At 38.4% G+C, this 26688-nt stretch overlaps 1 protein-coding gene across 1 annotated transcript in view; it reads left to right on the top strand.

The window, feature by feature from the left end:
• Positions 1 to 26688, top strand: part of ATRNL1 (attractin like 1) — a 723386-nt gene that overhangs the window by 614128 nt on the left and 82570 nt on the right. Inside the window, exon 28 of the mRNA XM_053583937.1 lies at positions 14145 to 14259. Coding sequence (XP_053439912.1) covers positions 14145 to 14259 — 115 coding nt within the window. The remainder of the gene's footprint in view (positions 1 to 14144; positions 14260 to 26688) is intronic.

Consider the following 26688-nt stretch of genomic DNA (forward strand, 5'->3'; position numbering starts at 1 on the left):
AGGGAAAGGCCCGAACAAACCTCAAGTCTGGGCAGAAGAAAGATGGGTAGTTGATTGATTTGGGGAACACCTGTCTCTCACAGTAATCTGTACTTTTCAAGGATGGAAGGATGGTCTTAATTTGGAAATTCATACATGAAGTATAGTGGTTAGGTTGCTGACCTATGGGAAAAAATACAGGTTGTTAAAAGTCAACCTGAAATACAGGTTGTTACATTTTTAAAAAATACTATCAGGAATCAGTTTTTAAAGATAATATGTTCAAAGTCATATTTTGTTAACATTCATTCTGTTAACAAACTCAAAACAAAGCATGATTACACAATATCTTAAAAAGAGATACTGTCCCATTTTATCTTCTGGGACCTAGACAACTGGGGAAAAAATACGTAGCAAAATTGCTGTTGTCACAATCCACTCTCTTCACTCCCCAAGTCATTTCCACACAATTAAAACAACAGCAAAGCTCAGTGAGACGAGGTATTATATTATAGATGTAAACCTTAATCATGGGTGTACGTGAGTGTGTGTTTGTGTGTGTGTGGGGGGGTGCGTGCACACATGCATGTTTGCAGTGAGAAATTTTGATAAGTGATTGAATATGGAAGCATTTTAACTAAGGTAAAATATTTAGTATGGTATGAAAATGAAGTTTACAACTGGAATATCTGTGGACCCTCAGGAGCAGCATGCTGATTCTGTGAATATTATGTTTTATTATTTTACCTATTCTCACGTGTAATGCTTTATTCTCTTTGAATTGGCTTCTAAGGCAGTTTAACCCTGATTTTGAGCATGCCCATAAGCTTAATTTCTTTTATTAAATGAATTCTTCTCCTTCCTACTGGAGTAAAGCCAGCTAATGTTTCTTTCCCTTTTGTCATTTCATGCAAAGCAAAAAGTATAAAAGGAAAGAATGTGATTTTCTCTTTCATTTTTCCCCTAAGTCTAAACAATAAAATAAGAGAAGCTGCTTTTGACATTTGGAATTTTGATATTTGGTGATCCTATGGAATCAACACACTTGACTAACTTGAGCCAAGCCAACAGGCTTACTTAATTCAGTGCTAAGTTAATTTTGTTTTACTAATGCGACTAAAAACAAAATTCGTATCAATATAAACATTCATTAAACTGCAAATACCAAGTTGTGCAAGCTGTTGAAAAGACTCATTTTTATTTATGGATGGATTTTATTTTAATTTTTTTATTATTAAATCATAGCTGTGTACATTCATGTGATCATGGGGCACTATACACTGTTTTATAGACCATTTGGCATATTTTCATCACACTGGTTAACATAGTCTTCCTGGCATTTTCTTAGTTATTGTGTTAAGACATTTATATTCTACATTTACTAAGTTTCACATAAACCCTTGTAAGATGCCCCATAGGTGTAATCCCACCAATCACCCTCCCTCTGCCCATCCTCCCTCCTTCCTCCCCTCCCTCTCCCTCTTCCCCATAAGCTTAGGTTATAAACAGGGTATAGCTTTCATATGAAAGCCAGAAATTAGCTTCATAGTAGGGCTGAGTATATTGGATACTTTTTCTTCCATTCTTGAGGTACTTTACTACAAAGAATATGTTCCAGCTCCATCCATGTAGACGTGAAAGAGGTAACGTCTCCATCTTTCTTTAAGGCTGCATAATATTCCATGGTGTACAAATACCACAATTTATTAATCCATTCGTGGGTCGATGGGCACTTGGGCTTTTTCCATGACTTAGCAATTATGAACTGGGCTGCAATAAACATTCTGGTACAAATATCTTTGTTATAATGTGATTTTTGGTCTTCTGGGTATATACCTAGTAGAGAAATTATAGGATTGAATGGCAGATCTATTTTTAGATCTCTAAGTGTTCTCCAAACATCTTTCCACAAGGAATGTATTAATTTGCATTCCCACCAACAGTGTAGAAGTGTTCCCTTTTCTTTGCATCCACAACAACATCTCTGGTCTTGGGATTTTGTGCTATGGCTAATATTACTGGACTTAGATGATACCTCAAAGTAATTTTCATTTGCATTTCTCTGATGATTAAGTATGATGAGCATTTTTTCATATGTCTGTAGGTCGTGCGCCTGTCTTCTTCAGAGAAGTTTCTCTTCAAGTCCCTTGCCCAGCCTGTGATGGGATCACTTGTTCTTTTCTTGCTTATACGTTTGAGTTCTCTGTGGATTCTGGTTATTAAACCTTTGTCGGAGACATAACCTGCAAATATCTTCTCCCATTCTGAGGGCTGTCTGCTTGCTTTACTTACTGTGTTCTTGGCTGTGCAGAAGCTTTTTAGTTTGATCAGGGCCCCGTAGTGTATTTTGAAGCTGCTTCAATTGCCCCGGGGGTCCTTCTCATAAAATACGCACCCATACAGATTTCTCCAAGGGTTTTCCCTGCACTCTCTTCTAGTATTTTCATAGTTTCAGGTCTTAAGTTTAAATCTTTAATCCAGTGAGAGTCTATCTTAGTTAATGGTGAAAGGTGTGGGTCCAATTTCAGTCTTCTACAGGTTGCCAGCCAGTTTACCCAGCACCATTTGTTAAATAGGGAATCTTTTCCCCACTGAATGTTTTTAATTGGCTTGTCAAAGATCAAATAATGTAAGTAGCTGGGTTCATCTCTTGGTTCTCTGTTCTGTTCCAGACATCTATCTCTCTGTTTTTGTGCCAGTTCCATACTGTTTGATCACTATCGATTTATAGTGTAGTCTGAGTTCTGGTAGCGTGATTCCTCCTGCCCTGTTTTTATTTCTGAGTAATTTCTTAGCTATTTGAGGTTTTTTCTAATTCCATATGAAACGAAGTATTATTTTTTCAAGATCTTTAAAGTATGACAGTGGAGCTTTAATAGGGATTGCATTAAAATTGTATATTGCTTTGGGTAGTATGGATATTTTAACAATGTTGATTCTTCCCAGCCATGAGCATGGTATGTTTTCCATTTGTTAACATTTTCAGCTATTTCTTTTCTTAGAGTTTCATAGTTCTCTTTATAGAGATCTTTCACGTCCTTTGTTAGATAAACTCCCAAATATTTCATCTTCTTTGGCACTACTGTGAATGGGATAGAGTCCTTAACTGTTTTTTCAGCTTGACTATTGTTGGTGTATATAAGGCTACCAATTAATGAATGTTGATTTTGTAACCTGAGACGCTGCTGTATTCCTTGATCATTTCTAAGAGTTTTGTAGTAGAATCCCTGGTGTTTTCCCAATATACAATCATATCATCTGGGAAGAGCGAAAGTTTGATCTCTTCTGACCCTATATGGATACCCTTGATTGCCTTTTCTTCCCTAATTGTGATGGCTAAAACTTCCATTACAATGTTAAAGAGCAGTGGAGACAATGGGCAACCTTGTCTGGTTCCTGATCTGAGCAGAAATGGTTTCAATTTAACTCCATTCAATACGATATTGGCTGTGGGTTTGCTATCGATGTCCTCTATCAGTTTAAGAAATGTCCCTTCTATACCAATTTTCTTAAGTGTTCTGATCATGAAGAGATGCTGGATATTATCAAAAGCTTTTTCTGCATCAATTGAGAGAATAGGGTCTTTGTTTTTTAATTTGTTTATGTGCTGAATTATACTTATAGATTTACGTATATTGAACCAGCCTTGAGACCCTGTGATAAAACCGACTTGGTCGTGATGTGTAATTTGTTTGATGAATTGCTGGATTCTGTTTGTTAGGATCTTGTTGAATATTTTTGTATCTATATTCATTAGTGATATTGGTCTATAAGTTTCTTTTCTTGTTGGGTCCTTTCCTGGTTTGGGGATCAGAGTGATGTTTGCTTCATAGAACGTGTTGGGTAGTCTTCCTTCTTTTTCTATATTTTGGAACAGGTTGAGTAACATAGGTACTAGTTCCTCTTTAAAGGTTTGGTAGATTTCTGACGTGAAGCCATCTGGTCCCGGGCTTTTCTTTTTAGGGGCATTTTGTATGGTTCATGCTATTTCAGAACTTGATATAGGCCTATTCAACATTTCCACTTGATTCTGGCTGTCTTGGAAGGTGACGTGCTTCCAAGTATTGGTCAATTTCCTTCAGATTTTCATATTTCTGAGAATACAGTTTCTTGTAATATTCATTAAGGATTTTTTTAATTTCTGAGGAGTCTGTTGTTATTTCATCTTTGTCATTTCTGATTGATGAAATTAGAGACTTTACTCTTTTTTTCCTGGTTAGGTTAGCCAAAGGTATATCTATTTTATTGACCTTTTCAAAAAACCAACTTTTTGATTTATTGATCTGTTGTATAATCCTTTTGTTTTCAATTTCATTTAATTCTGCTCTAATTTTGGTTATTTCTTTTCTTCTACCAGGTTTGGGGTTGGAATGTTCTTCCTTTTCCAGTTAGTTGCTTGAGATGTCCCATTAAGTTGTTAACTTCCTCTCTTTTTGTGCTTTTGAGAAAGGCTTGCAGTGCTATAAATTTCCCTCTTAGGACTGCCTTTGCAGTATTCCAGAGGATCTCATAATTCATGTCTTCATTGTCATTTTGTTCCATAAATTTGGCAGTTTCCTTCTTAACCTCATCTCTGACCCAGGTATCATTCAGCATAAGGTTATTTAACTTCCATGTTTTTGTATGAGTATGCAGATTCATGTTGTTACTGAGTTCAACTTTTATTTCATGCTGGTCTGAGAAGATGCAGGGAATAATTTCTATTCCTTTAAATTTACTGAGGTTACACTTGTGATCTAAGATGTGATCGATTTTGGAGTATGTTCCATGGGCTGATAAGAAATATGTGTATTCAGTTTTGTTGGGATGAAAAGTTCTGTAGATGTCTGCTAAATTGAAATGTTGGATGGTTAGGTTTAAATCTAAAATTTCTTTGCTCAGCTTCTTATTGGAAGATCTATCCAACACTGCCAAAGGAGTGTTGAAATTTCCGACTATTATGGAGCTGGAGGAAATCAAGTTGCTCATGTCTGTTAGAGTTTCTCTTATAAATTGAGGTGCATTCTGGTTGGGTGCAGAAATGTTAATAATTGAAATCTCATCATATTAAGTATTACCCTTAACAAATATGAAGTGACCATACTTATCCTTCCTTACTTTTGTTGGTTTAAAGCCTATTGTATCTGCAAATAGAATTGCAACACCTGCTATTTTCTGATTAACATTTGCCTGAAATATGGATGACCATCCTTTCTCTCTGAGTCTATATTTATCTTTTAAGGTAAGATGTGATTCTTGTATGCAGAAAATATCTGGCCTGAGTTTTTGTAACCAGTCAGCCAACCTGTGCCTCTTTAGAGGACAGTTTAATCCATTCACATTAATGGAGAATATTGAAGTCTGGTAAAATTTTGGGTATCGAGTTTTTCAAAATTCTAGTGGACATTTTTTAATCCTTTCACCACTGTGGAAGTTGAAGTTTGATCCAAAGTTTCTGAGTGAGTTTACTTTTGTGGTAGAGGATTGGGCTGGTCATTATGGAGTATAGGTCTGAGAATATCCTGAAGGGCCGGTTTGGTTATGGAAAATTTCTTCAACATGTGAATGTCATTAAAGTATATAATTTCTCCATCATAAATGAAACTCAGTTTAGCTGGATACAGGATCCAGGGTTGAAAGTTATTTTGTTTTAGGAGATTAAAAGTCAATGACCACCCTCTTTTGGCTTGAAAAGTTCAGCAGAGAGATCTGCAGTCATTCTAATATTCTTCTCTTGGTAGATAATGGTTTTCTTAAGTCTGGCTACTTTCAGAATTTTCTCCTTCATGTTAACTTTAGTGAAGATAATTATGATGTGCCTGCGAGATGTCTTAATTGGGTTGAGTCATGCTGGGGTTCTGAAACTGTCTGCTATCTGAATTTCAGAATCTCTTGGCATGTCTGGAAAATTCTCTTTCATAATTTCATGGAGAAGGGCCTCTTTGCCTTGTGAAGCTACTTCATCGCTTTCATGGATTCCAATGAGGCAGATATTAGCCTTCTTCGAATTATCCCAGAGCTCTCTGAGAGAATGACCATTTTTGCTCTCCATTTCTCTTCCTCTTTGAAAGTTTGGAAGCATTCAAAAGCTTTGTCTTCAGTGTCAGAAATCCTTTCTTCTGTTTGCTCCACTCTGTTACTGGGGGATTCTACTGTATTTTTCAGATCTTTGAGGGCTGCGAATTCTTGCTTCAATGTGTCGAAATCTTTGGTGGTTTTGTCTTTGAATTCGTTGAATTCTTGAGACAACTTTTGAATTTCTCCTCAAATTTCTAATTCCAACTTGTGAATTGCTCCTCGAATTTCTAATTGCACATTTTCCTCTATTCTATTAATCTTGTTTGCGATCCAAATTCTGAATTCGATTTCTGACATGTCAGCTATCTGTTTATAAATGGGATCTTCAGTTACATCTGCCATATCTTTCCTTGCAGGTGGGGGGGGGGTGATCTACTCTGGTTATTCATGCTACCAGAGTTTTTCTGCTGATTCCACCCCATGATATTTTACACCATTTGACTTTTCCCCTGGAGCTTTGCTGAGAAACCATACAGTGCTACGGCCTGAGAAACTGGAAATCTGTTTGGTGTGCTGGGGCTAAGTGGCTCTGTCTTGTTTTCAGCTGGTCTCTATCCAACCCTAGTGAAACAGTTACTCTGGGTTGAATTCTCAGCTGTGGAGAAATACCAGCAATTAAGTCTCCCCACCCCCCACAGGCAACAATTGGAAAAGGAAAATCAAACCTTCCTACAACCACACACCCAGGGCAGCACTTGGATAGTCCTCAGGCGATTGGCTTAGTTCAAAAGGTCCAAATCAGTTGTCTCAGTCAGCACCTGTCTCAGGTGGAAGAGTTTAAAAGGTCTCTGGCAACTAGATCGCAGGTTTTGGCTGACAACTCAAATATGACTTGCTCTGGTGCTCTGTGAGGTCAGGAGGACCCACCCAGCAAATAGATTAATGTAGGAAGGTTGATGCATTTCTGTCACACCCCACCTTGCACCTCTGTCACACCCAGTCACTGATAACCTCACAGGGCTGTGACCCAGTTGGCTCCAATGAGCAGATACTCCAGGGGGGTGCAACTGCCTGAATCACAAGGAAATCTATGTCTCCTCAGCCAGGCCGCTGCTCTCTGCCTCTATCTGGCAGAGGGAGGTGAGGCCTGACAACCTCAGGGCCTTGATGGAGACTAGGGGGTGTTCCCTCAGTTCCAGCCCCACCCCTGATTGATGTTACTGACCGAACAGAACAACTTTGTGGAATTTGTTTCTGTCCCAGCTAAATTCCCTTGCAGAAGAGAAGTTGTTTTGAGTTCTCAGAACCTGTGCCTCAGGCCCTGTCTTTGCTGCTGCAAAGGTTTGTATTCACAGCTCAGTTAGCTGTCAGTTCTAGCCTCCTCCTATCTAGGCTGATGATCCCCTGAGGGCTGGGTGTATCTTAAGTTCAGTAAAGCAGTCCTCTGGGTCAGCCCCGCCCTGGGAGTCAGCCAGCACTGCACGTGTATTTTCTAGTCCCCGAGCTCTACCTAGGCCGGTACTGCCTCAGGCAAACCCTTTACTCATGGGGCCTGCGTTTCTGTCCTAAATCTTCCGCCAGTGGTTGCTACCTGAGAAGATGCCTGGCCTCCTCTGGTTGCCCAGAGAGACAGAGGGTGTGACTCCAGAATATCCAGCAGTGAGCCCTATTGTTGCCAAAAGCGGCAACTGTTCTGCGCCTCGGGGCACTGCTGCTCTGGCGTGTTTCCCTCTCAGCCGACTGTCCTCTCCTCACACCCATGCTGCAGAATCAGCACTGACCAGCTGCAGTCCAGGCCCTGTCCACGCCTCTCAAAAAATCACCCAAGAATCTGGACTCCTGGGGGACAGGCCTCCAGACCTCAGAGTTAGAGTGGAGGGAAGTGCTGGGAGCTCAGAATTGCAGGTGGAGAATATATACAGTTTTACACAGTTTTATGCCTGGCAGAAGAGTGCCATGGCACCCTAGTTGGGGAAGTAGGTCCAGTGTTTAGAGGGTCTCACTCCCGTGGAGTATGATGGGAGGATTTTTAAACTCTGCTTGTTTGTTTATGGGGTACTCTAAGTCGTTCTCATGGGGGAGGGGACTCCTGTCCACTTGGTGATGGATTTTGTACCTTTTGTTTGTATCCTTGGGGTCACAGCTGGCCTCAGCAGGGTTGATGTGCATTCTTCAACTTTCTCTCTTGGTGCAGCTCTAATCTGCCAGGTTACTTGCTAAATGTCTGTCCTTTAACTCTCCTTCTGGACAGGAGCCTCTGTGGAAAGCTGGCTTCAGTCAGCCATCTTGTCTCCACCCCTTATGGATGGATTTTGATTTAAAAAAATCATTAAAAGTATTTTAGCAGGGAAATGCTTGAGTGATTAATGTGCAATTGTTTGCATTTTTAATATTTCACTCGTATATCAGATTAGTATTTGTGCATACTGTCAGACTTTATTCTGTTCTTGTCAAAACACTTATTACTGCTGACAGGTATAACATAGCCACATTAATCCTTAATTCCTTGATACAATTTTCTAATTGCTTTTTTGGCATGCGATGGTGGCCAGTTAGTCTTACGTGATGTATTCATCATATGGTATAATAATGTTCTTCAAAAATTAGATGTGTCATTTAAAGTAACTGAGCAGGGAAAAAAATTACTAAAGATTGGAATTGTTAAATTTCACCATACTTAGACAAAGTATTAGACCTCCTTATGTCACAAGTTCAAGAAGTTATCCATGAATCATAGTCACAGAATGTTAAAGAGGATAGAGACCCTGAAAATCATCCAAGCTACCCATTCATTTTTCATTTGGAAAAACTGATTAAGTAATTAACATGCCCAAGATCACACAGCTAGGTAGTGGTAGAGCTAATCCCAGGAATCAGACGTTGTGAATACCGATCAGGAAGGAGGCAGGTATAAGTGTGTAATTATTCTAACCAGTATCCTAAGTTGATATGTACTGTTAATAGCTGAGCTGAGAGAATGAGAAATTCCTTTACTTCTTAAGCTATATTTTTTAGTAATGTTATATTGTGGTTAAGAACCTAGATTCTAGAATCAAATCTGAATTCCAAACTAAGATATCCCCCTCATTAGCTGTGTTATCCTGAGAATATCATCTGTGTTCTCTGAATTTCAATTTCTTCATCTGTATAAAGGAAAATAGCAGTATCCTACTAATAGGGTTGCTCTGTAGATGATATACAATAGTGCATGTAAAATGCTTAGCCCAGCACTTGGCACATAATAAGCCCTCTATGAATGTTAGCTGTTATTTTTAGTGTTTTATTATCCCTTTAATATCCATAGTTGGAATGGAAACTGAGTCATGCCTTATAACTTATTTCATCCTGTGAACTCTGTGACAATTCCATTTATTCATTCACTCACCCTTAAACTTACCATTATCATGTGTAGTGAACTCTAGAAGAAGTTATAGGTAAGACAAAGAAAAATCTCACATGATACTTGCCTTAAAGGAGCAGGAACATAAGACATGTGCATAAATATCTGTAACACAAGATTGGCCATGGTTAAGTCTCAGTAAGTTAGCACAGGAATCATCCTTGTACCTTTCAAAGGGAGGAAAGAAGTACAGCGGCTGTCAGGGTGAGTAAGAAACTGGACCTGCTCTTGAGGGGTTTGATCCAACTGGGAGATGGGACATTTACCCAACTGTCAATCAAGGTAAAAAATAAGGAAGGCCTCAAGAGGTGAGATTAAAGAACTAAAGAGGGAGAGTTAAATACCTCAGACTGGGGAAGGCTTTCTGAACAAGGGGATGTTTGAGGTGGCTTTGAGGGACACATAAGATCAAGAACATTAGAGACCTGTGGCAAGGATGTCCTAGACAGAAGGAAGATTGTCAGTGAAGAAGGCAGAGTCTGGAAACCTTGGGCACAGTTGCCGAGCGGTGAACACTTAACGTTAATTCAAACACGGAATCTGTGCAGAGTAAAGGATGAGATTAGATGACCACAGAGCCTGGCTGCTGAGCCTGGAACACCGTTTTGTTCTCTAGTACAGAGAGATCAGCGTAGCATCCCTCAAGCCCATCTGACCCAGGAACATGTTCTTTTCATCAACAGACATGTGCAGATTTACTTTCTTGTTAGCGCTCACCTATTATGGAAGGCAAGACAGTCTTCTTAGCCATCACTGGCAGTATAGCATGGTGGTAAGTGTATAAACTCAGAAGACAGACTGACTACTTTGGTCCAGATCCTGTTTTTGACACTTATTAGGTCTGCAACTTTAGTTGTTACTTACACTCTTTAAGCTTGAGTTCTGCCATCTGGAAAATTGAAATAGTCCCTACCTTGTGAGGTAGGATTAAACCATGTAAGCATTGACCATAGTACTAGGCATATGTAAGCACTTAAGAAATGTTAGTTATCAGGTTATTCCTTGAAGGAATTTGGGAAGCCTTACTTTGGAACTGCTAAAAAAGTTTTTGAAAAAAGATGTAACTTTTTTCTTTTTTTAACCTTTTGTGTTCTTGAATGTTAAACTCAACCCCACTTACATGGGAATGACTAATCCAAGAACATCCAATAATTCATCAGCTCCCAGGGACAAGGATTCCAGTGTAGGGCTTCCATGAGCTTCCGAGAAGTAAATTACTCACCTACTTCTCCTCTCCCTTGGAGAAAGCCAGTGGAGAAGGAAACAAGTAGCCAGCTTTACCCATTGATGTTTTCCAAACAGGTAGTGATTCGTGTAGCAGCAGTTTTTCCCAGGATACATCCTAGACTCAAAAGATGGCTGCACTTTTAGAAAATATTCTTATGAGTTTTAAGAACTACAATTTTAAGAATATTTTTATTCTAGAAGCCTTTCCAGTAACTTGTTTATCTTAATAGCTGAAAAATGGAAAAAGTCTAATATAGAATTTTTGCTCCTAAAACAACAACTTCAAAATAAATACAATAGCTTGGAAAACACTATAATGAACAAAATGAGTCTGTTGTAAAAGTGCTGTCTGCTTAATGCACAAGGACTGCTAATTAAATGTTGTCAGCGATGTTTTCTGGCACGATCTAAAACCAGCTTCTTGCAGTACAACAAATATGAAAATGCCTAAAAGTAAATCACAGTTGCTGAGCGCTGTGGGCAAACAAGCCCATGCCTTATCTCTTTCAAAGGCAGCCATGGAAAATGCATAATAGATTACACAGCATGGTGAACATGTTATGTCATCATGAAATTATTTTGATCCATTGCTTTGTATTTATCACTAAACAATTGACAGACCTCAGGGTATCAGAAATATTATCATTTGTGAGGTTTTGCTATTTTCTATTGTAAAACTCAAGTGCTATAAAGTTAAGGAGTGTTGCATTTAAAATTCTGTATCGAAAGTGGTATTTGCCACAAACTCTGAAAATAATTTTTATATTATGTGAGTTCCTTATAGAGTATCAAAACTATGCTAGAAAGTAATATTTTAACCATAATGAATAATTCATATTTTGCTAATATCCTTTTTACGAAAATTCTTAGAGCTAAAAATAGACCAAGTTATAAGTCAATTTCATTTTAAAGTAGAATTATAATCTTTTATATAGCTTATAAATATACAGCCATTTTGGAATATTTTCTATACAATGGCAGTAGAATTAAAAGTGAGGGAACAATTTTAAGGATGATTTTACGTACGTAGCTATTATGCAGACATAATTCATTTTCCATGATAAAGATACTCCATTACATTGTCCTTATCTGTTGCTGAGTCTCCAAAATGTAAAGTGTTAAAATAATTATGTCTTATTCCACATGAAATTTAGTTATTTTTTTACTAATTTTTATCTCCATTGGTGCTTCTGATACTTAAACACCAGCATTTGATGTTTACAATATTTTCTGCTAGTGTTAAAAACAGTAGAAAGGCCTAGCAAAATGATCGACTGATACACATCTCAATCATTTTGGTTTTTCTAAATCCCCTAAACAAAGAACCACTATTTCCCATATTTTTGTAATGATAAATTCTGCTGTTCTAATTTTTGCAATCAAGTTTTTTTTTATTATTTTGAAAATTCTGACTACTTCCTGGTATTACATAGAGAGCTTAAAAAAAACAACAACAATAACAATCCCCTTGCCTATTGATAAAAAGGATCAATTCTTTCTTAGGTCCAGTGAAAGGGATTTTAGTATTTCTAATATTATCACTTTAAATTTATTTTATGTTCTCTTAGTGTATGTTAACCAATTGACCTTTACAAATAGTTTGCATTTATTAAAATAAATTTTAGTAGCTTAGAAATATGGTTTGAAACATTTATAGTATTTTTCTTTTAGCCTTAGAAGATGACAAGCCTATTCTCCAAATATTTACATCACTGGAGAATATCTATGTACTTATGCTGATTTTGACTTAACATTTTCAAAAATAATTCTGTTAAATTAAATGTAAGCTCTAAAGTGTAAAACCATAGATCATGTAACTTGATACAAGTATTGCAACATGGCTTACAGCATTCGCTTGGAATATTTTTATGCCCTTTACTTCTATTGCCACAGCCACTTTCACCTTTATATTGAATGCTCCTAAAATGTATCTATATAAGGATAACTTTAAAACATGAGATTTATGTTGCTATAAAGGGGAAATCCTTTATAACCACATAAAACCGTTGTCACCAGAAATCTCAGTCGAAGTTTTACATGAGAGGGGACATATTTTATCTTTAATGCCTCGTTAAACTTTCTGGAAATGGCATTATTCTGGAATATTCTAAGGGATTGACGGCATATGTCTATATTTCTTCTGAAAAGTTTAAATATCATCAGTGCAAAAAAGAACTGAACAAATCATTTGTTCTAATAATTAAAGCCATAATACTTTTACTTCTGTTTAACTTTGCTTTTATACAGGGATGTTGATTTGATATGTCAATCAGATCTCATCTGTAGTTCTTTGAACGACATAGCCAAAACAAGCTTTCCTAGGCCAAAATGATAGCCTCATTGTTTCAAAGGTCACCTTGTCTTTAAGCTCAAATACTATGTATGTGCTTGTGTGGTCCTATGCGTGTACATGGGTTGTGAGTGTGCACACATGTGTGTTTATGTATGCATGTGTAGAGGTACATATTTGTTTGTACGTGCACACATACCATAAGCTGCTTTGTGTGGTTGAGAACATGGAATCAGGAGGCAGCCTGCCTGAGCCAAAATGCCAGCCCTGCTACTCTTCCCCAGTTTTATGAATTTGAGCTAGTTTTATTAACCTCTTGCTTCAGTATTCTCATCATACAGGGTTATTATAAGATTTAAGTAAGTTAGTATAAGTGCTTTGAATACCTAAAATAGTAGCAATTGCTATTACTAGTATTATTATATATTTATTTACTGTGGTCAGTCCTAAAGTTATATTATGATAAAGTACCTTGGTGGATGAATATTAAATATGTATTTCACTACAGTGGTGGTAAAGATATGCCAACATGATCTCACTTATACATGTAGATTCTAAAAGAAAAAATGAATACATAGAGACAGTAGAATGGTGGTCACTACAGGTGGAGGGGGAGGGAATGGGGAGATGTAGATCAAAGGTACAAACTTGTAGTTATGTAGGATGATTTGGGCTAGAGATCTTATGAACAGCATGAGGACTATAGTTAGTTATGTTGTATTTTATACTGAAAGTTTACTAAAATAATAGATTTTAAGTGCCTTTACCACGAAAAATAACTATGTCGGGTGTTGGCTATATTAATTTGCTTGACTGTGGTAGTCATTTTATTATATATATATGTATACATATTAAAGCATCATGCTATATACTTTAAATATAGATAGTAAAAAGTAAATTTAAAAAACTAAAAAATGAAGATATGCCAAAAGAATATTCTGAATTGCAGTCACTTTGTAGGATGAACTGTGTAATGTAACACAAGAGGAAGCAATAGCAAGAAATCAATAAAAGTTGCATAACTTTGTGGTTCCCAAGCTGCTCATCAAATATGGTGAAATTCATTCGTTTATTCCAATGTAGGCTGACTGCACATCTACACTGTGTTGGGAGTTAGTGTTAGAATGACACATGGTGTGTGTTTCCAATAACTAGGAATATAGTCTTGCAGACCAAGGGATACATAGAGTGAAAGGTAAAATAGTAATGTCATTTCAATTATGAAAACTTAAAATGAGTTTTCTTTTACAGGGTGCACCCAAACCAATAGCCATGGAACCATGTGCTGGGCACAGAGCTGCTGTTCTGACTGTGTTTCTTTGCCTACCACGGGGATCTTCAGGTGCCCCTCCCCCTGGGCAGTCAGGTAAGATGAAAGAGGAGCTTCAAAAGTAAAGCAAAACTTGTAGACTGAAAAGAAGTAAATGATACCATCAAATAGCACAGGAAGGACCTCGGCAAGATTTTAATTTACAGCATGGAAAAATATTATTAGAATACAAACTTTTACCCAAATACATAGAAATCTGCATTGCTATAAATGTGGATTTGCTAGTTTTTCTCTTATAAACTACATGTTGAACATGTGTGTGGTTGCATATAATATATATATATATGTATGTGTATTCACTTACACAAACCAATTCATTGTTGCGATTACAATGAAAAATCTCACTAGCAGGGCAATCGTGTTCTTGATCCTTCCGGGCATCTGCCTTTCTGTCAGTAGAAGTGTCAAATGGGAAGCCAAATTGTAAATATGATCACAAATTTGCTTTGTGAATGTGAAACTAAGTAGGAGATGGACTTGTGTATTTGGAATGTTGAGTGGCATCAGAGGATGGATGGTAGCCAAATGCAACCAATTCAGTAGGTTTAAATTATGTCCGTACTTCCAGGACCAGACAGGTATAGTTTATGGGCTGGAAAACTCTTCCTCTTAGATGGGCACAATCGATCTTTGTTCTGATTCTCTACATGAAAAGCAAGTTTTGGATTTGGGAGTAATTCTACGTTTCCTCTTAGAGGTCTACTCTTTTCTGTGATGTTGTCCACATCTAAATATTTTCAATGTTGAGGATAACTTTTACTTAAATGATAGACCACATTTCTTTTTCTTTTTATATGCCCTACTCCGTCTATTTGCAATTTCTAATTTTTTTTTCTGTATCTTTCTTGTTTTCTCTATCTAGCCTTTAGTAGAAAGGCTGCTTTTTGAGGACAAGGATAATTTCGTATCTGTCTTTCTCTTCAATTCCTCTGAAGTATAAAATAAAGTGCCAGAGTTCTGGCACATTCTCAATAACAGTAATTGATGATTAACAATTATTTTATCCCTGCTTATTTTATCTTTTCTTGCTTCCCTAGTTGGTTTTGAATTTCCTCCTCACTTTCTTGATTTTTGTCCAACCATATACACAGAAAAAAATGGAAAAAACACTACCTTCTACCTTGTATACATTAGATGTTCATGCAACAGAATTTTCCTGTTTTCCTATTAATTAATAAGGGATTTTCTGTCACATTTGGACTCATTATTCCCGGTGATGATATATTCTTCCAGGAATTTTTTATCCGAAGTTCATTGCAATTTTTATTCTACTAATTAAGCATTCTCTGTACCTTCTTATACATTAGGTGAGTGTCTCACTCTTCCTGCAGCACCACCAAGGTAAATGGGATGCAGTAAGCAGAGTAGCTTGGCACTCGTCCTGTAAGATGGGTAATTATAGATACTGTGCCCAGCTAATGGAAGTATTGTTTTAAATCTGGGATGATATCCAAAACAAACACTTCACTAATGAAAACAAGTCTCTGTGACACACACCAAGGTTCTTCTCAACCCTTGACAAGATGACTTACTGATGGCCAGAGTGAAGGCAAGTGCCAATACTCTGTCACTTTAACCTTTGAAATCCTCTTTGACTGATTTGAAAGAGCCCAGTAGCAGTGCAGAGCATTACCTCAACTGCATTCTCTCATAGCTGCATTAAGACTCCTGACGCTAATGCTGTCTTAGGCATGCGTATTGCTCCACTCTTAATACATAAAGCGTCCTTCTATTTTCCACATTTGATCTTCATGACAAGGCTGTGAGACAAGTATTATAAAACTTGCCTTATAAACGAGGAGAATGAGGCCTAAAACGCACTGCATTTCTACACTGAGGGAGTAACTGGGGAGGGGACACTAAAGAGTGTAGGGCAAAAGAACAAGAAGTCTGTATCACGAGAGTTCCGGCTAAGTTTTCCTGATGGTCTGCAGCAGGTAGTTTATTTCTTTATTACCAACAGCACGTGTCTTCACAAAGCCAAGCATTTGGATGAGTACTAAAAGTGTCTCCAGGGTTGCTATGGGTAGACGAATTGTTGAAATAGCTTACCATACATTTTTACAGAGCCTGAAGATTAAACTATAATGAGTGTCTGTGTGCATAATTCAAGATAAGCTTCTTTTTGTTTTCGAAAAAAGTCTATTAATTTTCCCCAGCTATTCTTACAGGACTCTTTGATTCTACTCCTTCAATGTAGCATTATCTGCCACCTGTGTGTACTTTGATTACCATCAAGAGCATAGGCTATGTTGAAGGATGGACAGTAAGATGGACAGATAGGGTCAGAAAGCAAGTAATGTACAATATGGATGGTAGAGTCTAGGTGGTGAGAATACTGGTGAGAAAGAATTCTGAAATTCTTTCAAGTTTACTACATGTTTAAGTTTTTAATAATAAAATGTTGGGAAATAATCAAATGGAAAGCTCTTGACTTCACTGCAAAAAAAAAAAAAAAGGAAGTATCTGTAAAGAGAAATTTTCTAATGTTATCATCTGGGTTTTCCCAGAATAAGACAAATGCTGACAACGATATACACATAAAATTACTACTTTTTCACTCTTCATCAAAACATTTGGTGTGTACACATACTATCAACCAAAACTATGAGAGGAAATGCATTCCAATGATTATTTTTGCAAACCAGTCATTCCCTTGGAAGGGGAACGCTGACTTTGTTATGCCATTGTTAGAGTTTGGCTCACCCTCTATCTTTACTGAAAGTTTCTACATGCTCATGCTTATCACAGTGCTCTACACGGAGAAAGTTCATAAATGCTTTTGACATTACTGATAATGATGACAGGAGACCTGGGAAATATGACCTGGAGCAACCACTTCCAGCTTTAAACCTCAATTAGCTCGATAAATGAACCAATGGATTAGAATTTATTCATGTGTTCCCAGATTCCTCTCCTAAGGGCCCTATGATTTGTGGAGCCTCGTGTAGCATTTGGTGCAGGGCAGGTGGTTGGGGTGGTTGAGGAGATGCTGAGGGGAAGAAGCCTCATGGGAAGACTTCGCAGTCCACCTTCACCATGTGAAGGACAGGCTGCTGGGGTCTTCTCTTGGCTCTTGGGCTATATATGTCTCCATTTGGTGATAAAATTAGCACTTACTATTAAATTAAAAGTCTTCTTGCAATACTTTGCACAGTATCCAATTTTTTTAATGTGGCTTCTTTTTGAAATGTAGCTTCCTGAATGCCAATGTCATCTGCACCCTTCACTGGCATGAATAAAAGCATGTGAGGAATGAGTTTGGGGACGTGGGGGCAGCGGAAGCATCCCATGAGTATGGTGGTTTTCCCAGAGAAGCTGAATGTCAGCCCTAAAAATGATTCAGAAATGTGTAGGTGCTGCTTGACTATCTCTTTTTGTTTGTGGATAGTGATTTTTTTTTTTTTTCGCTTTAAGAAACCATGTTGTCTTTGGACTTTCTTCTCTATCAGCAACTGCATCAGTAATATCCAGCAAGAAATGCTTGGGCATGGCCCTTTAGTGTCTGTCTGGAATGTGTGAACTCTCATCAGAGGTCAAAAGAAAAACTGCACAGATTCACCCCTGAGAATACTCGTGCACTGATCTTTTTTGTTTTTTAATAAAATGACCATAGGCACTTGTGCAATTCTCCCTTCAGGTGGCTCAGAATAGTAAGACAAAAGCTATGAATAGGCTTTCTGGCATTGGTAGAGCTGGACTAATTAGGTTCTCCACTCCCCCACCCAGTAGACCTGCAGCCTCACTGCCGATTCTCCGTGAGAAACCGCAGCCAACTCTGCCAGACTTCCTCGAGTGAATGTGGGATTTACACTATTATTTATGCATTTGTTCTCTGGGCAGCCTCTTTCTTCTGTGACCTCAAAGTGGTGGAAAGATTGACATCCCATGAAAAAAGGACACATTAAGTAACTGCTGCATGACACTAAACAACCCAGCATGTCCCCATCACCCTGGGCAGCCGGGTCCCCAAGTGTTTTAGAGTCACATTAAGATGAAATGCGGACAAAGTAAACAGTGCTCTTCAAAAGCATAAATTGAAAACGATAATGATTGCTGTCACTTTGTGATGGAAGATTATGGATTTCATAGTTTATGGATTCTGCCTAATGAAGAGCAGATTAACTTTTCTCACTGGATTAAAAAATCTGATGGCCCAAATATCGACTGCAGAAAAGAAGCTGGGTGCTTCAACTAAAAGTAGAATTTTGCATGATCCTGCCTCATATGTAATAGATGCTCACATAAGCAAAAATAATACTGCTAGAAAGTCTAAGGTTTTGACATTTTCTACTTTAGCATTAGAAGTTTTGGCAGGATGATCAGAATATTTTCAATAATCTAGAATATTTTGAGTAAGCATTCTATAATGTTGACAATAATTCCCCCATAGTGTTATGGATGTCTTTCCTGTTTGTGATGATGACAAAAAGAGAACTTTGCTTTAATTAGATGAAAAGAGGAAAAGGAAAGAGAAGCAGGAATCCTGGGCATGGTATCAGTTGCTTTATATGTATTCATTGGTTGACACACCTAATGGCTGTATGAAGATGATTATCCCACTCCTACTGATTAAAAAACTGGAACTCTAGAGAGATCAAATGACTAGCCCAGGGCCAGTGCACTGAATGCAACGACTCGACCAGATCCTCAGTCCACGTGTCTCTCCCTCCTCATGGGGCTTCTGTGGATGAGATACCGGGGCATTCCAGATATCCCTACTCCTAAAAAAGATTTAAATCTAGAGTCAAAGACTGTCTGGCTTAAGCTTTGGCTTAAAGGAGCAAGGAGAATTTTATCTTTCTTGGTAAATTAATTTCAGAAATTTGGTAAAATGCAAGTCTGTGTGTGCCATGACACATCTGTCATGAAACTACGACTTAGTGTATGTAATAGGATTGTTGTTAATAAATATGAGCAAGGGCATACCACCCCAGGAAAAGAACTTAAGCTTTTACATATGACCTATAGACTTAGAGTCACAAGCTCTGAGTCTCAGCTCTGCCACAAAATAGCTGTGTGACCGTGACAAGTGTCTTGGTCTCTGGATCTATTTTCTCATGTAAAAATGATTGGATTTTGTTAGATTCCTGGGATTCATTTCACTTGAAACCCACTGTACAGTTCTACTACAAATTATGGGGCGGGAAGAGTGAATAACTTGCTACTAACTGGTACATTAACTTATCTCTCCAGCTGCTCAGAAGCATCCGGGAAACTGTATTTTCATATGTATTGCTTCTTAGTAACTAGAAGTTAATTAGCATAACTCCTTAAATTAAAAATAATTCTTAATAATTGTGTTATTAAAATAAAGTTTCCTGTCCTCTTAGAATGTTTGAAATATATATAGATGGTTCAGAGTGCTCCTATTTTAGAAGTGAGTAAAAGGAACCTCATACCACCGATGAGAGGCAGACATTCCTCAAGTCCTCAGAGATGGATTGGGAACGGATTCCACATCTGCCGACTCCTAGTGTAGAACTTTCCCCTCTGGAGCCAGTTTTCTTTGTTTTTCTTTAAAGAAAATTTCCATTTTCTGGAAGCCTCTGGAGTTTCCATCCCTTCAGACTCTTAGTTTTCCTTTCATAACTCCGCCACTGAATCTTCACACTTGGAGAAACATATCTGGTGATACAATCTTAGCACTTTCCTTGTAAGAGGGGAACACAACTACCGAATTGTATCAGAACTTCATTATCAAAATGTAGCACATTAGTTACCTTTTAATCTCCAATTGAAATATTGTTTACAGCCAGTATATCTATCTTCACAAAGAAGAAAGAAAAAGCAAATACTTCATAGTAAAATAAACTACAAAGTTAGGCAGAAAGCCCAGGAAACAACAGATACAAGAACAGATATCTGAGATTTTTTTTTTAATTAAGTCATTTGTACATAGATCATAAACACATTTATGCCATTATGAGATTCAATGTGTTGATTATTTGTACAAATTGGAGTGCATACATCCAACTAATCAACATAGCATATCTCAAGAATGGAAAAAAAAGAGATTATTGTTAATAAATATGACTGTGTCAAAAAATACCTGATATTAAAAAGATCCTAAAATCAACAGTAGGAAATAATTTTGTTTTCCATCCAAAATATAGTTACTATAGATTCTCCTGTTGGCTAACTTTATTCATTTAAGAAATATTTAAATGTCTGCTATGTGCCAGCACTGCAATTTGGAGAGAAGAAAATAGAGTTCCTGTCCTCATAGTGGTTATGGCCTATGTGGAGATAAACATGAAGCAAATAATCATTCAATACACCTATAATTAAACGGTGTATAAGTACTACGAACAAGGGATAGAGAGGTTAAATAGAGCAGATGTACAGTGGCTCAGCCTAGCATTTTTCTACAGTAGTAATAGAGTGTTTTAATAGTCATTAAAACAGCGGTTCTCAACCTGCCGGTTGTGACCCCTTTGGGGGTCAAACGACCCTTTCATGGGGGTCGCCTAAGACCATCCTGCATATCAGATATTTACATTATGATTCATAACAGTAGCAAAGTTAAAGTTATGAATTAGCAACAAAAATAATTTTATGGTTGGGGGTCACCACAACATGAGGAACTGTATTAAAGGGTCGCAGCCTTAGGAAGGATGAGAACCACTGCATTAAAACGTCCTTTCCTCAGTTCTCACTTTTTATCATGTCTGTGTAGCGTTTGATTGTTGAATAATCCCCCCTTCACTTCCCCACCTTCTGGAGACTTTCTTCTCCCCAGTGTTCCCTGTCTGGGTCCATCTCAGTCACGGTAGCACCCCTGGACTGTGCTTGGTCGGCTTCATGGCCCCTCGTATGAAAGCAGGCAGCCCTGCACTTGATCCTTAACCAGCCTCTCATTCCCTCCCCACTCCCTGTGGGTCTTCAGACAACCCGAATCTCCTGCTGTTCAGATGGAAAGTCACCCTTCCTTTCCTCTCTCTGCCACCCCCCACCATTCCCTAGGCCACCTTTTCTCCTCCCCTGTTTTTGTAAAGCCTGCTTCAAAGTGGCTCAAGCCTGAACCCTCCAAGTTAGTTTTCTTCCGTGTTTCTTCTCTGAGTAGCCATGAAGATCTTGCATGGTTAGCCCTGGAGCAGAGAGAGCAGACATGGTGTTTCCACCACCCCCGCTCCCTCCAGGCTCTGTGCAGGCTGTGCTTGCTTCTCACCTGGGCTGCAGCCAAAGGAAAGCACGATGCTGATCATATCCCTTCTTTCCTCATAAACCTTGGCAGACTTTTCGTCACCTCTGAAGTAAGTCCAGCCTCTTACTTTGGGATGTAAGGCCCTCCTCGACCTCTCAACCACCCTTCCAGGCTTAACCCTGCCCAGTCCCCACCTATACCTACCTGCCCAGCCAGTGGGCAATTATTTGAACCTCTCAGACCCTCCATTTCCTCATCTATAAACTAAGGAAGGTGACTAGGTAGAACATCTTTGTGATTCCTACAGGCCTCTAATTCCCTGTGTTTTCCTTCCCGTGATTCGGTGAGAGTGTGTGTGGTCTGTCACACCCACTGTTGCTTCCTGTACTGAAGTGTCCTCTCCCTCTGAGCTGCCTGTTTCCAAAGCCCAGTTCAATGCCATTTCTTCTTCCACGAGGTCTTTTTATGCTCCCCACACAAACATGACTTCACTGTCCTTGAAATCCCATCTGATATGCTGGCTAGAGTCACTGCCTTCTGACAGTGCATGGTGGCTGAGTGCTTTCCTTAACTTTCTCCCCAGGCGATAAGTTCCCTGAGGACAGTGGCTGTTTCTTGTTTCATCTTTGAATCTCAAGCTGCTGACACGTTTCTGTTACTTTGCAGTTGCTTGATACATATTTCTTGATGAACAAAATTAATTATCCTTAAATTATAGTACTTATTTACCAAAAACGATATAGAAAAGATATATACTGTACAAATGTGAACTTTACTAAGTAGAATTTCACTTCAAGCCCAAAATGTTGACAGACCAGATGTCATATTTCTATGATTCACATAGGATTCAAACTACATATTTTGGGGGACTGAAATCAAACCTGGAACCATACCATTGATGGAATACCCCTCTTAAAACTCAGTGGTGTGGATTTAAGGTTGAATGAACAAGAGAACATTAGTAAAAGATGACACAAAACAATAAAGCAGTTTTTATTGTCAGTGTAGCATGTATTAAATCTCACATGAAGTTACTCTCTTTTCATGTTTTGAACTTTGATGTCTTCCTTGGATAATAATTTTTAAAAACCATTTTATTTAAATTTGAAAAAGCACAAATCAGTTTTACCCTCTATGACCAAAAAAAAAAAAATACAAATCTCTGAATTTTATAGAATAAATGTCCATTTATTAGTTATACTCAGGACAGATAACCTCAGAAAATACTATATCTGACGAATAAAAAGTATCAAGTATTGTTGTAGTCATTACTGTTAACACATACCATTTGTTATGAATCTGTTCTATGTTCCATACTGTTAATATTTGTTGAATTTTTATTACCCTGTAAGGTCTGTACAGTCGGCACTTGGACAACCTGAGTTTGAACTATGCCAGTTCCCTTACACATGGATTTCTTTCTGCCCCTAACACCCCCGAGATAGGAAGAACCAACCCTTCCATCTCTTCCGCAGCCTACTTAACATGTTGACAACAAGGATAAAGATCTTTACGATACTGTATGTCTACTTACTGATTAGTAAATATATTTTTATTATTATTTTTATCCTGTAGCTTACTTTAAGAATACGGTGTATAGTAATTATATAACAATAGAATACATGCTAATCAACTGTTTATATTATCAGTAATGTTTCTGGTCAACAGTATGCTATTAGTAAGTTTTGGGGGAGTCAAAGGTTAGACATACATTTTTGACTGCATACGGAGGCAGTTCTTCTAACCCCCATATTGTTCAGAGGTCAACTATATCATCACTCTTCTTTCACTTAAGAGAAAAATGAACTCATGGGCATTAATTAACTTCTCTATAGCCACATGGTAAATAATTATGGAGCCAGAATTTAAAACTGGAAAAGTCTTTCATCAACACACTCTACGCTTTTTTGTTTTTGTTTTTGAGCTATAAGTAAAGATCATGAGCCATTTGTATTGGGGAACAGCCCACACTTTTTCCTTCACTGGCCACTTTGACTATGAAGTGACATGATCCTGGTCTTCTCACTTCCAGATTTTTAAAATTATCTTTGTACCATGTTAATTGAGAGAAATTGATTATGTAAAGAAAACAAAGAAGAATATAAAAATGAGAAACTTGAAGAATAGTGAACATGGCTAATTAAACCTGCTACAGAATTGCACCAACCCTAATGTTAACTCAAATACCTTCCAGATTGCACAATTAAAAATAAACTTGCATAAGAAGTTAGAATTTATGGACGTGAAAAATGGGACTATCAGTACCGAAACATGGCCAACACATTTTTCTTTTCTTTTCTCTTCTCCTCTTTTCTGGTATTTCTAGATTTGACTGATAAAGAATTAGTAGAACTCAACAAATCAACTTACTAGGTTGAAGAGGAAATATCAAGATTTGTTGCAAAAAGCAACTTGCCTTTGAAGCAACAAAATAGAAACTTGGGGCATATAAATAAAATGTTAAGGGTAAATCAGCCCCCAATATTTCTTATGGTCTATTTAAAACTGCCACTTAGTAACAGTTTTTAATTTTAATTGGTCACGTATTAAATAGTCCTACTTTCTGTAGGTTTGTGGGAATTTAACAGAAGGGTGCTTACAGTTTTAGTAATTTGGGCCTCTGTAATAAAGTACTATTGTCCGAATAGCTTAAACCTTAGACATTTATAGCTCACAGTTCTGGATGCTGAGACATACAAGACCAAGGTGCCTGGCAGGTGCAGTGTCCAGTGAGGGCCTCTTCCTGGTTGGCAGATGATCACCTTCTTGCTCGGTATCTTCACATGGCAGAGAGAGAAAGGGCTCTGACCTCTTCTTCCTAAAAGGGCACTAATCTCACTGTGAAGCTTCTCTGACCTTCTTTAAACCTAATCAATCCTCCCCAAAGATCCCACCTCCAAATATCATGGCATAAGGGATCGGAGCTTCAGCAGATGAGTTTGGTGGGGATTAGACATGGACATTCGGTCCACAGCAGCCTCTTTTTGCTTTTAGCAAGAATGGAGGTGTAATCCTGAGTGTTAGAGAATTTCAGAATTTTTAGAGCTTTGTAAATGTCTTGGAAACCATCTAGTTCAACCCCACAGTTTGCAAAAAAAAAAAAAGACTGTAGAGTTGGAGATAGGGAGAGACTTCTTTAGGGTCAGTGAGTTTGTAGCTGAGCAGAGATTAGAACCGAGGTGTCTGGATCTCTCATACAAGGAGGGACTTTACCTTTCACCATGTTTATCGTACCATGTTGCAAAATCTAACCAGAAAAGGGAAATAATAATAATTCACCTCTTAACAGCAAGCAATACCTCACGACTTCTACCACGTGGAGCCCATAAAAGGCAGACAGAAGGGGACTTTCTAGATCTAAAAAGAAAATTAAGTGACTTGAGAAAATGTATCCTTGCCAAGAAACTGGTAAAATGCTAAGACAGCGTGGGTAAGGGCTCCTGGGAATTCCTTCTTTCTACGTAAACATTTGTCTAGGGAATCAATCTCATGGGGCCAGTGTTGATGAAAGCTCCACGCTATGCTGATAGATGGTTAAATCTCAGGTTCTGCCATACACTGTAAACGGTGCCACAGTACCTACCGACGGTATTTTAAGTGCAAATATCTCCTGTCCCCTCATTCTTAATAAAAGTCCCCCTGGAGGATCAAGCAGCAGTAGTGGGAATGTAATTCTATAAAAGGTAAACGTTGATTATAATTATATTAACTCCGTAAGGCCGTAATCATCTTTCTATAAGGGCTTGTAGGGGAAAATTAATGGCCCTCTGAAAAGCGAGTAATTTATCTTCTTTTATCCACTTTATAATTTACAAATGAGCATAGCTCATGCAAATGGAGCAGACCCCACTGACTGATGGGCAGCATGTCCAGTGCTGTCACACAGGTAAAGGCAGTGGCAGAGCTGCAGAAAGCTCACTCTCTTTTTTAAGAGCTAGGACTTACAAAGGTCCACAGGACTCCAGGGAAGTCGTTTAAGGAGTCCTACTTGGTCCCTGGGATCATCATTTAGAAGCCTTGGGGGACTAAATGGATTCTCGTTCCCTGAACCTGCTGTGATATAATTTGAATTGAACCTCAAAGCCCCTAAAAGTCTGTATGCAGTGACCATACTCTCAGCTCCATTTATCCAACAAGCCAGGCAAGGATCATCAAATCAATAACATGACTGTGCCATCTGCCTTCCCCTTGCTCGCCATCCTAATGAAAAATGACTCCTAAAGTGTTCTGTGAGGCAATTAGCTCCGAAGGCAGAGCTGTAATGGCGAGAGGCCGAGTTACATTTGTATTCAAAACTTTACTGGTAAAATGGAAAGGAAGCTGTTGTCCATATTAATAGACACATAAAATGTATAAATGGGATAATTTGGTATCATTATATGTGTGCATAATATTATACAGCTGCAGGAACACAGAGCTGGGGAGGGGCACTGAAATGATATCTGGCCCCTCCAACTGCATGTAGCCACAGCTGGTGACCCCGTCCGGAATCATCTTGGACAGACAGACTGTTTCTAAAGACTTTCCCAAAAGGCATGCTTCTAACTTCCGGGAGTAGCTCGTTCTGTTATTTCACGGTCTTCATTGCAATTTGATCCCATTTTCCTTTGTTCTAGTTCTTCTTGTTCTCGTCTCTCCAGAAATAGAGAACAGCTGACTGTGCTCCTGTAATAATCCATCACATGGTAGGAGGCAGTGCTGGCGTCACTTCCCAGTTTTTAGTTCAGGTTTCATATGGTCCTTTCAGCTCTTCCATCTGTCCTTCAAGAGCCTGGCCTCCAGCTTAGGTCATCTTGTTACTTCTAGAATGCTCTTCAGCATTCCTAAATATTAATGGACTCAATAGACCTGGAATGTCAAGGGTCTCTATCCTTTGACAGATGAGGAGACTGAGTCTCACCCGAAGACACATCTTCAGAGTCCCCCATAGTTGTGTGGCAGAGCCAGCCCGGGGCCCTCTCGGCTTTGCTCTCTGTCTCTCCCTGCCTGACCTCTGCTGTAAACCACCGCCCTGCCCTGTTGGTTACTCCCCCACTTGCAGTTGAGTGGGGCTCCCCTGCCCCTTCCTGACTTTTGCGGCTATTGTTCATTTTGTATTTAAGCCCACTATTTTGTTGCATAAATAAGGAAACTTTCAATTGGTTTCTCTGAGTTTCAAGGTCATTTTTAAAGTTTAATCATGTCCTTCTAAACGCGTGCCTTTCTCATGCCCTGTGACCCCTCTGATGTTTGCAAATATGATACTTTTAGGGAGATGTTAGATGCCTCACGTTGCTGGATTCTGAGGGGACTTTTAAAATACCACTCAATTTAAATGC

This window comes from Nycticebus coucang, chromosome 3 (genome assembly GCF_027406575.1).
Source record: "Nycticebus coucang isolate mNycCou1 chromosome 3, mNycCou1.pri, whole genome shotgun sequence".
In the NCBI taxonomy this organism is placed as follows: Eukaryota; Metazoa; Chordata; class Mammalia; order Primates; family Lorisidae; genus Nycticebus; species Nycticebus coucang.